At 53.0% G+C, this 11770-nt stretch overlaps 1 protein-coding gene across 1 annotated transcript in view; it reads right to left on the bottom strand.

Moving 5' to 3' along the window:
- Nucleotides 1-11770, bottom strand: part of MICALL1 (MICAL like 1) — a 22245-nt gene that overhangs the window by 9344 nt on the left and 1131 nt on the right. Inside the window, exons 2-5 of the mRNA XM_009290099.2 lie at nt 5891-5939; nt 3879-4020; nt 2652-2755; nt 1784-1920 (exon numbers count right to left, since the gene is read on the bottom strand). Coding sequence (XP_009288374.1) covers nt 1784-1920; nt 2652-2755; nt 3879-4020; nt 5891-5939 — 432 coding nt within the window. The remainder of the gene's footprint in view (nt 1-1783; nt 1921-2651; nt 2756-3878; nt 4021-5890; nt 5940-11770) is intronic.

The following is an 11770-nucleotide window of genomic DNA, read 5'->3' as shown; positions in this document are numbered from 1 at the left end:
TAACCCCCCCCCCCAAACTCTGAGTATTAAATAAAATGACGCCACTTCCAACTCAGGAAATCCCTACACTGGAGGCTTGAAGAGTAGTCAGGAGAAGCAGCATACAAGCCTAGCCTGGTCTCGTGCTCACCCTTGCTGGTGCTGACCATGGCCCCCACCAGGGTCACGACATTTGGCTGGAAGGACCAGGGAATGATGCAGTAGGGCCATTCTTGCAGTAGGGCCGTTCTTACGCTCTGCTTTGCCTGTTGAAACTGGGCTAATAGCTTCCCTGTCCTTTGCTGTCTGCCACATCTCCTTGGATCATCCACTCTTTCCCAGCTGAGCCTTTGAATCCTCCCTAATGAAGCCCTCCAGGCGCAAGTGTAATACACAGCACCGTCAACCACGTCAGCCCTTTTCCACCTGGGAAAGGAGGCGGATAGCATACATGAAAGAAAGCCAAGGGCAAGGGGCTGATCAAGCACTCCCATGAAAACCAAGCCTGTTCCTTCTTGTCTGAATACCTGGCGCTCACAGCAGCTGGCTGCCCTACACTGCAAGCAGATAATTTTGGTGAGGAATTCTGCTCTGGGTGTCCAGTTGACTGGGATTTCCTTTGAAATGAAGAGCAGAAACGTGAGAACACAGGGGCTCTAGAGAGAAGGGGTATGATGAAATGAAGAGGTGGCAAGTCTGGACAAGGGGAGAAAGAGGCTTGTTTTGGTTTTATCTCCGTCAACCCACAGAAAACGTTGCCACGGGACAATGCCCACCAAATAGCACCCATGAATCAGCCGGGGGGGGCGGATACAAGAAAAGCATAAGGAGGCAAAACACTTGGGATAAAATTATTGGGATCTCACTGCTCAGTCTGAAGGGCCATGAGCTGTGCCAAGGCAGGCATGGCACCTCTCCTACTCCTGGCCCATGAGCAATGCTGCACCTGCACCCCAAAGCTCCTGCTTTTGCCCCAGCTGCAGATGGGAAGTTTGATGGGCCCCAGCCCAGCTCCCCTCCTGAGACAGTTTCTATGATACATCCCCAGCTGGCTTGGGCAGGAACTGTTTATACAAGTGAATGAGGCCTCCTGTATCTTCCCAGTGGCTCAATATTTCTGTCCTCTGATGCCAGCTGCCCACTTGCCAGCTCTTGTCCTGTGGCCCACAGGAGAGATCTCATCCCTTCATTATCAGAGCAGGGAAAGCAAAGTGAAATGACTTCACAGGTGCTGCAGGTAAGGACCTGCACCCAGGGAGTAACCACAGAGTTGCTGACATCTAATCCGTCATTCTTTGGTTTGGTAACAGTCTGCAGCTCTCCACATGCTCCCCTGAGAGCTCAGCACCACCCCAGGCAGCGTGGGAGCCTGTATATCCAGTTGAGGATGTGGAGTGTAGGTGGAAGGAGGTCTGTAGGATGATGTCATGGCTTAGACCTCATCAGAAGGTGGTGTTGGGGGTTCTGGGTAGGCAGGCGGTAAAGAGGCAGAGCATCCTGGTTTATGGAGGTGGGAGAAGCACAAGGGGCTGGGATCCCAAGTCAGTGAAGTGGGAAAATGCAATAGAGCAGGGGAGGCAGGGAGTAGGGGAGCCAAGCAGCACAGGGCTGGACACAAGGGGCTAGACAGACCACTGGGACAGGGGGCTGGCAGGCAAACAGATGCTCTTCAGTACCATTTCGGGCACTGTCGATGCTCCATGTTGCCCAAGGACACGGACACACAAAGACGGGGTGCAGCTGGCCACAGACCTCCAGTTTGCCAAGGAGACCGGCCGCCCCACCAGGCCTGGCTAAAACATACCTAAAGCACTGGCGGTGGTAGAGCTTGCCCTCAGCCAGGTAGCGCTGGACCAGATGGACGTGCTGCCGGCAGGCCGCGCAGGTACTGCTGAGCGTGGAGCGCTGGGATCGCTCCAACGGGTCCAAGGGGGCATCGTCCTGAGGCAGAACACACCCCCAGCTCAGGATGGGGGCCATGAGCCGCTCCCCAGCCCACAGCTCATCCAGAGCAGCTGCTCCCTGTGCAAGGCCCATCACTGAGTGCTTGTGGCAAAGCTCAGGAGCTGACCTCAGGGTCTGACAATGCACAGAACAGCTGTCCCCAAGCCCAGGCACAGGCAGGCTGCCTCTTCCCAAATTAGAAGGGGCCACTCCGAAAGGTGCCTTGCCCCTATCTAGGGCTGATGGGCTGTGGAAGGGACTAATCTAAACCCCAGGCAGCAGCAACCTGCAAGAGGAACCCCCTCTCTTTGGAAAATGTGCCATCTCAGACATCTGCTGAAACCTGAAATAAAGGGCCAAGAAAGAAAAAGGCATCTTTTCTGCTTTTCTAATCCCACATTCCTGCTCTTTCCTCATCTACAGGGTTATCCTCCCATAGGAAGGAGGGTGCTTGTGCCCTGGGTGGCTCAAGGAACCATCCGGCACAAATCCACGCAACCTCTTGCCTGCCATGGACAAATTTCAGTCCACAGACTCCTAGAGAGAAACCACTCTCTCAACTGGGTCCCCCAAAGCACCAAAATCCCAAACACCCCTCCCACCCCAAAATACACAGGTAGCCCCCTGCAAAGATCTATCCCGGTGTGACGGGCTCTCTCCCGTCTCCTCACCCGCAGCGCAGGGAGCACCACTGCCTCAGGCCGGCTTTGAATCAAGAAATTAGGTACCTGTGGTGCTGGGGGACTCTCAACCACAGCCACAGGCTTCTTGTGGGACAGCAGAGGAGGCGAGGAGGCAGCAGCTGGGTGCTTCATAGGCGGAGGGACTCTGGCTGGAGGCAGAAGGCAAGGAGGATCAGGCACTGAGAGGAACAGTGACTCACACCACCCGTGTGGGGGAAGGGGATGGGAGGAAAAAAAAAAAATCATCTAGCCTTGTGACATAGGACAGGACTTGCTGCTCCTGACACTTCAGCGCCTATTTTAGGTGGAAGAGACAAACACAAACTAATAATGGGTTGGCTGCGAGGCTGCCAGAGAGCCTGGCACTGCTGTGGATCCCCTTCTGTGGCCCAGGGACACCAGCCTCTCACTGTGATTTGATTTACTCATCAAATGCTGCTTGGCTTCCTTGGAATCAACTCCCTAAGCAATGCTTAAAGCCCAGAGCACCCCGGGTAGATGCTGATATATTGTGGCCCACTGGGCCCCAGGGCTTCCAGGCCATCAGCAGGTCTGTGAAGCATCCCTTGACCGTCAGGGCTGGCACTCACACACCAGTCCCCAGTGGGAGTCCTCAGTTGGGAGGCCAGCATCCCTGGAGAAGTATACGCACGTGGAAGAGATTTATCTGACGTTGTGGCTAGAAAGCGGAGCAGAGGAGACCTGGAGCCCTCATCCCCACCCAGGAGGGATGTCCTAGAAGAGCTGCCTCAGAGCAACACTCAGCTCAGGTTGCAGTTGCAAGGACAGATGAGCTGATTTGAGACACTCCACCCTGGCTCCCCTCCCTCTGTCCTCCAGTTGCCTTATGCTTACTGATTTGATAAAAATTAGCTGTGGTAAGCGGGTTGCCTATCTAGCTTTCTCCCATTTTAGTGGGTTAAAGCAGATCACAAAGGGGTCTGATGAGCACCAGGGGTGGTGGCCCAACCCAAGTGGTAGGAATGCAGCGCGGAGGGAGGAGAAACAAGGCGTTCTTCTTTCCGCAGCCTGAGCTGTTATATCACTCCCCACCTCTTGTGAAACCTCGCCCTGCTCCACTCCTGGTTCCAAGCCTTCCTCACCAGCACCAGCAAGATCCAGGAGAGGCAGGTACTACCCGCTCCTCTCCCCTTCCCCACAAACACACACGGCTCCCATTTGCCATAGAAAGGAAGAAGCACAGTGTAACGCTGGGTTTCCCGTACTCAAGTGGAGGCAAACTGGAAGCCAGAGGGCTGGGAGGACACTCACCTTGGCTGGGGTTGTTGAAATGGTTGTAATACTGAGACACGTAAGTCATGATGCTGAGGCAGTCGGGGACTCTCATGGAGACCATGTCATTGGGATCTAGCAGGGCTGGGATGCCCAGCTCCCGCTCTGCCAATTCAAAGGCCTGCAGGAACAGCAGAGAGAGGTGTTAAGGAGAAAAAACTGATGCTCTCTGAAAAATAACAGAGAAATCAGGTTGGAAGGGCCCTGGGGAAGGTTAAGTAGTAAACCTATGGCATCCCTGACAGACAGAGAGGCTCCCAGACATGCCGCTTGACTGGAAAGGTGGCATCAGAAGCAAGGGAACAAGTTGCTGCAGCTGCCCTTTCCTCCAAGTCATTTCAGCTGCCTGTGCCCCTGCAACTCCCACCTGAGGGGTCTTGGCATTTGGCTGCTGCACTGGGACAGGGAAGGTAACTCCCAGGACGATTCAGTTTTCACTGGAAGAAAACCCCAGTGTTTTTTCAACCCGTGAACGGGCATACCACCAGTGCCCTCACGCAACAGCCCAGCAGAGCCACTGTGAAGGGCCTAGGGCTGGCAGATACTTCCAGCGACACAGCCAAACACCAGCTCTACTGAGCAGTGTCCCTGGTCACCCCAAATGCTCACCCCACAGAAACACCGACTCTGCCCATCCTTTCATGCTCTGGGGTGCCACATCTTCTCCTCCCACAGTTAACATAGCCATCCCAGCTCAACAGCCAGCACCCTGCCACGCACAAGCCACTTCAGTGCTTTTCTGTGTCTCAGCAAGCAGAAATGACAAGGACATCGTGATAAGAAGCACACAGCTCCTACAGTTGCATACACGACTACTTGAAAGGAAGGCGTGAAGGAAGAAAATAGCTGTTTGAGAGCTTCCCACTTAGCAGTGTATGTGAATAACTGGCTATATATCAGCCATCCCGCTGTTGTGCTGAGGGCGGCGTACCCACAGTGATCTCCGAGGGAGAGGGGATGCAAGACTACAGCAGGGACTGAAGAGAAAGTGAGTCAGGAGGGGATGGGAGTGGTGTGGGCACTGAATGGTGAGGTACCAGGTGCAGGGTGTGGATAAACACTGAAGGTGCCTGGTCTCTGGGGCACAAGATGCTGTGCAGGCTGTGGGATCTAAAGAAAAGGAATGGAGAAATAAATGAAAACAGACATTTGCAGTAACTGGGGGTGTGAAATGCCCACTGTAGACACCCAGCTCTGCTCAGCCTGGCTTTAAGACGGTTCTCTGGACTGAGCCTTGCTGAACACAAGGCTGCAAGCAGCAGGGAGCAAGGAGACACCCCAGCTTAGGGGTCACTAAAAGGACAAGAAACCTGTTGCGTGGCTCTCAAGTGGGAAAAGACAGCTGCTAATGGCTGAAAGGGGCCAACTGGTCTAGGAAAGGGCATGGCCAGGACCCAACTGGAGAGCCCCAATCCTGAAAAAACCCAAATGACCTAGCTCAACTCGTCTTGGGAAGGTGATGGCCCATGTCTCTCCACGGACTATCAGATGGGGCCTGCAGCAATTAGGTCTTTCTCTCAGAAAAAAAAACAAGGCTATTGCTGCTCTGTCCTACCTACCCCTAGCCCCTGGGGTTGGGCATCTCCCCATTCCCCGCTGCCTGCTTCTGCTGTTGGCTCCAGCTGTCCCAAGCAGGAGGGGAACATTGCAGACCAGCCTACGTCCAGCATGACCTTCCTCTCTTCTTATGCCTGGAGTAAAACTAGCTTCCTGCTTCCACTGCCTGCAAGTCTGGAACAGCTGAGGTCAAGAAGGTGTTGCACCATTTTAATCTTCACCTGAGATGTTGTCTTGGCAACTATCAGGATAACCATCTTCTCTTCTCTTCAGTACAGGCTGGAAACTGATGTTTCAGATTCCCTTATGTTTCCAGAGAAGCTCCTGCCTGCTACTTACAAACACAGATTTTTCTCATGCCCTCACCACATGACCTCCATCAAGTCATTCTCATGTCCCTTCTTCCTTCTGTGCACTGCATAATGGGGACTTACCAAGCGGTTATTCTCATAGACATCATCCTTGGAGAGAGATTCAAAGTCTCTGAAATGAGAAAGCACAAAAAAGCCACATGATGTGCAGAGGAAAAATACCCCAATGCCACCACACGCAGGTTTTCAGGACAGCCAACCTTTCAACTCAACATATAAGACCCTAGATAAACAAAACCTTGGCAAAGCAGATTTCAGGTTGTAAAGGGACAAAGAAACCAAAGGGAAATTGCAATTAAAAAAAGAAAGCAAGTCCCAAATGGGTGGTGAGCAGGAAATTAAAATGTCATTCTCGTCTCTTGTTACCCGCTTCTTCTGCCCTCGCGATTAAAGGCTGCAGAAATACCAGGGCCACGTTCCGATTAGCACAACACACCGGTGCACTGAAGGGTGCATGACATCACCCCGAACTTGCCCCTCCAAGGCCACCAGCACAACAGCAGGAGGAGGATGGGGAAGCAGATCCCCTACCTCAAGAGAAAGAGCCCCTGCACTAGATCTCTCCCTCCTACGAGGGTCCTTAGACAGACCTCCCTGCACTACCTTCAGGGATTTGAGGTCACCCCAGGATTTGGGGTGACACAGAAGATCTTAAAACTACAATTCTGTCCTCGCTTGCCCCCCAACACTCGCAGTACACAGCAAACCATCCTTGGCTGCAGCCTTTACAGCGAGGCAGCTTGCTGAATGCAAGGCGCTCAGGGCACAGAGAGGAACCCCAGCAGTTCCCAACCCAGACATGTTGTGGCATTTCACTTGCTCCCCTGGATCTCTTCGGGGGATCAAATCAGCCCGGCCACAGGGATCAACTAGCTGCCTTTGTCAGAGGAGCAGAGGGTAGAGGGTTAAAGTGGTCTGCAGGTTTTCAACACAGGGGGAGAGATACAGGAAGGAGTTAGTTATGCCTTTTGCATGTGCGTGTGGGTATAATGTGTGAAAACAGCATCACGCTAAACTGATTACAGACCCTTCCTGCCAAGGATCTCAGCTTCGTTACCAAAAAAACCTCATGTAGCAGCTCGGTGTGCCTGTGAGCTGGATTCACAGAGGAGGACACAGCCCAGAGACGTTTAGGGTCAGGCGAAGCCACCCCAATAGCCCAGAGAGAGGTGCCAAAACTTGGGAGGCCGACCCAGAAAGACAATTCAGATTAGAGGGGGGGGAGCATGTTCCCCACCCCAAAGGTGGTGCGCAGGAATCGGGCGAGACGGTGAATCCTCAGCCATGCGTCCACGGAGAGGGGCTCCAGGAGCCTCCCTTCCTCCATCCCCCTTTGGATTTTATTGCCTTTTCCTGTAAGAACAACGCAACCCGCCCCGGCACCGCACCGCGCGGCAACCAGCCCCTTCTCGAAGCCCCTCGCGCGCCTTTCCCAATGCTGCAGAGGAAGTCCGTGATAAGCTCAGAAAGATTTTACCAGCTGCCTGTGCCACCATAAAATTACACTTCCTCCATGCAAAAGCAAGAGGCTGCTGGTGCCGTTCCCTCCCAGATAAATGAAACTGCAGCCGCTCGCTGCTGCGGGAGCAAATGCGGCAGATAGGCAGAAGATGGGCTGGATGTTCAGCTCTGCGTTAAGCACCTTTCTGAAAGCCCATGCAAATACATGCACGGAGCTCAGCCTGTACAAAATACTGCAACTTTTCCCTCTCTACACGCTGGTGAGAAAAGACTTCAGCCGCAGCGTTCCCTTTGATGTGAAAACTAGCGCCTTTTTTGTATTTATGACTAGTTTCCACTGGGAGATGTTTTTTCCCTAAGTCTTTTTTTTTTTTCCCCCCCTAGAAAACCCCTTTAACCTTGCTGTATTTTTTTCCTTTTAAAGAAAATACCAGCTTGGGAACACAGGAGAAGTGATGACAGCAAAGTTATATATCAACTGCCTTCTAAACATTCATGACCTTCATTTTGAATGCCCTCACGTTCAGGATATGGGAGTGGTGCAGCTGGAAGCTTGAAGACTCCTTGGTGGCCTGGGCTGGGATAGTATTTTTTGACAGACAAAACATAATGTCCAATCCACTCTGCCCCAGCGAACCAAACCTGTTTTAGTAAACCAAGGCAAATCTGCCTGGGAAAGCAGATGCCAGCAGAGAGGACGTGAAGCTCAAGAGGTAACAGGGGAGCTCCCAAGCAGCGAGGGGACAGAAGATTTTTTTCTTCCACTAACGTAGGATTGCAGACTCTCAGCTTTTACCCGAGATACTGAGGTCCATCACTACGAGGCCCCAGGGATCACAGTTTATTCAGTTCCTCTCCGCTGCATTTTCCAGCTCTCTCTCCGAACAAGCCAAGCAGGACTGCGCTGATCTCCATCACTCCCGACATGAGTGCTCCCACGTGCCACTCTTGCCACACAGCATCCCTGCGGCTCCGGGCACATTCCTTGTACCAATGTGCAAGAAGCACGGCCTCCCAGGCATGGGAGAAAGTCACCCCTTTCCTCTCTATAAACCGCCTTCTCTGCAGAAAGACCAGAACTTGCCATCCCACAGCTCCGTGACATGTGGCTGCATGTCACATTATTTCCTTGCCCTGATCTCAGCAGCCTTTCATCCAGCCCTGCTCAGGCTCCTCTCCTGACAACATACCAGTCCAAGGGATCGGATGTAAGAATAGGCAAGACTCTGGCTATCCCAGTTGAACAACTGTCTTGACTCAGCAAACCCCAGCGTCGTAGCATATCCTGGAGTAATGTTTCCATGCAAATAACATCCCAAGCGCTTACCTAATTAGGTACAGAGCCACTAAGCAGTCCGGGGTTTAGGGCAGCTGCCAGGGAGCACAGCAGACCCAGGGAAGGGGGAAGGGTGTGCCGTACAGCTAAAACCAGAGCAAATTCCTGGATTCCTCAAATATAAATCATGAGCACATTAACGGCAGTGCCGCATAACAAGCCTTCAGCTTTCCAGGCCTTGTCAGGGAAATGCAGGCAGTACATGGGAAGGAACAAATTAGATTTGTGACCCTGCCTGTAACCGAACCCACAGTTCCAGGTACACAAAACAGCATTTCTAGCGCACAGCTCATCTCCTGTTTTCCTCAAGCCTCTGCCTCTCTCTCGGCACTTGAAAGGCATGTGCCATGCTCTCCTATTCTTCTCATCCCCGAATGCCAAGAACCTCCCCTGAGCTCCGGGGAGGCTGCACAGCTTGGGACACTGAAAGATGCTTTTTGCTTCACTAAGCTGTGGCAAATGCCTTGTAAACACTGATTTCGTGCTTTAGATTTCCACAGCACTGAGCAAACAAACTCATTCATCCCCACAGTCCACTGCCAAATTTGGCTTGGATGCTTCCAGCTTAACTGACAAGGGAAAAGAAGAGATTAAATGTCTCACCCTGAGATCACACAGTCAGCGGCTAAATCCAGGTTTCGCATTTCCCTGATTGTGAGAGAGAGGCAGTGAAACCAAGCGATGCGTGTACAGTAGCAGAGCTAGAGTCAGGGACTTTCAGCTTCATGGTTCAACAGACAGGTCCCGCAGGTATGCACCTCATCCTTGGTGGTCAGTTCAAGACACCTTTAGCCAGATTCAGTAGACACTGAGCACTTCCAGTCTGCTTCTTTCAAAAAAAAACCCCAAACCAAAACCTCTAGTGTTTCCAAGAGCTCTGCAGGAGCTGCTTCAAAGCTCTCCAGGGGAGCATCCCTCCGATGCCACCTGCCTCATCCCAAGGCGATTGTGTTCAAATCAGAGGCCACGCAGAAAGCTGTCCTCAGCCTCACTTACCCGTACGGCTTTTCACGACAGCCTTTTCCGCAGTGTGTCACCTACCAGCACAGTAGTGCAACAAGGGGGCCTCTGGGCAGGGTCAGACAACTGGGACAGACCAACAGCCACCACAGAAGCAAAAGAAAGCCCGGAAGATCAGGGTGCCAGAGGAACAGTGCTGCACAGGTAGAGAAGAGAGGTCCAGCTTGGCTCTTGTATGGATGTGCTCGTTCCTCCCCTCTGCGACCCAGGGAAGTGGGGAAGCAGCTGAATACAGAGGAACTTCAGCCTTCAGGGAGCAGCACGGCTGTCTCACGCGGGCCAGGACAGCCCCGCACAAAGGAAGACCACGCAAGGTCAGAAACGTACTCGCAGATCCCTGCCAAGTCCCATTATCGGGCTGACTGAAACCACTTTAGAAGAAAAGAAGGGCAACTACTTTTCCTCCGCCATCAGGAGATTTACTGCCTCTGATCCGATCTTCCCACTTCCAAATCGGGACAGGCTGAAGAAGCTGGAATCAGATGAAATGACGCTACTCTCCTGACCACCCTCTGAAAATCCTTCTACAACATGCCATGTCCTTGTAAGGCCCTGGGCTTTGTCTCTACACTACAGCTCGTGCAGAGGACCTGTGAAGCATTTAGTTAGGACATCTGCCAGGAGCAGATTTAAGCCCACTGACAACTTAAGAGCAGTTGCTGCTGCTTAATGGGATGGTAAATATGGTTAACAGGAAGCCATCAAGTGGTTTTAGTGGTGTTTATTGTAAGCTTTTGCTGAACCTCTCCTTTTCAGTTCCCAGTTACTGTGCCACTCACCAAAAAAAAAAAAAAATTTTCAGAAACACAGTAATTGCAAGTGTTCCTGTCCTTAATTTGCCTCTTCCCCTCCAGCAGCCTTGCGACTGGGAGTGTTTTCAGAGGCTCTATCCTAGCTGGTCAGAGCAAGCTACACCACCCGGGAGCTGCTGGGACACAAGACCATGCAGCTTCCTCAAGACCCAGAGCAATGCAAAGCCATCGTACGTCTCGGCTCTCGGTGGTTCCCGAACGCCACGCTGAGGGTTTTGTGCCAGCCACCTGAAACACAGCAGGCAGCAGTTCGGTTTCTAGCCTACCTGGTTCAGCCTCTGCTTGTAAGAAGCAGGCCTGTTTTGCCCTCTTCATGGACACCGCAGCTCCACAGTGGAGTCACTGTCAACCCTCTGCCTGCTAGAGGTTGATGCCATGGCAAAAGGCCGTCCTGGGGCCAGCTCAGAAAAGAGGATTTGGTCAATTCAGGCAACATCAGAGGAAGAACCACCAGCCCTGGAGCAGAAAGCAACAGGGTACGCACCGCCGGGCTTTGCTGACAGGCGAGGAGCGCATGCATGCCAGAGGCACGGCAAGGTGGGGCGATGCCTACCTGCATTACGAGGGCTACCAAAGATTAGAGCAGACGGGAGGCAGATTCCCAGCAGCGCCGGGGCACGCAGGGTTATGGTGGCAGGTCGGGGCAGATTCCTTCCAGTAGCTCAGCCAGTTTCTCCAGCCTAACACCATGCCCCCGAGCAATCCCAAACTCACTGGCTGCCTCTTGAAACTCACATTCCCCCCTCAGAGTCACCCTGCAAAAGGGAGACTGACTGAGGAAACTCAACTCCAAGCCATTTGCCGGGGGAGGCTAGCAAGGATCAATATCCCTCCTGGTATTTCGTACCTCCTGCTTTCACTGCGGCATCCACAGCAAACAAGTTGGAAGCAAATACATGAAGCGACCCGGTCCAGGGCTCTGCATGTTTCGGAGTGGCGGCCTTTGGCAGCTGAGAATGTCCCTGTGCCAGGCAGGCCTCTGGTCCTCAGGAAGTGGGAATGCCCACCTCTCGCAGAGGCAAAACACCCCCACATCCAGCTGCCAGCGCCATGCCTCTTCCCTGACAGGCACCGCTCCCAGTTGGGTGTACGGCAGTACCAGTACACTAGCTCGAGGCCAGACCTAGCCCACCTCCATGCTCTCCTCGGCCTTAAACCACACAACTCCTGCTAAACCTGACCTTGACAGGTCTCCGAGCTCGGGTCAGAAAGCCACTCACTGAAACGCAGCATCCTTCATCCCCATACCCAATTATTTCAGAAGACAACAGAGCCACTGCCCCACTCTCTGCTCCCAGCCCCCCCACGTCCACG

Source organism: Aptenodytes forsteri, unplaced genomic scaffold (genome assembly GCF_000699145.1).
Source record: "Aptenodytes forsteri isolate BGI_AS27 unplaced genomic scaffold, ASM69914v1 Scaffold284, whole genome shotgun sequence".
NCBI classification, from domain to species: domain Eukaryota; kingdom Metazoa; phylum Chordata; class Aves; order Sphenisciformes; family Spheniscidae; genus Aptenodytes; species Aptenodytes forsteri.
This window is presented reverse-complemented; position numbering and strand designations above follow the sequence as displayed.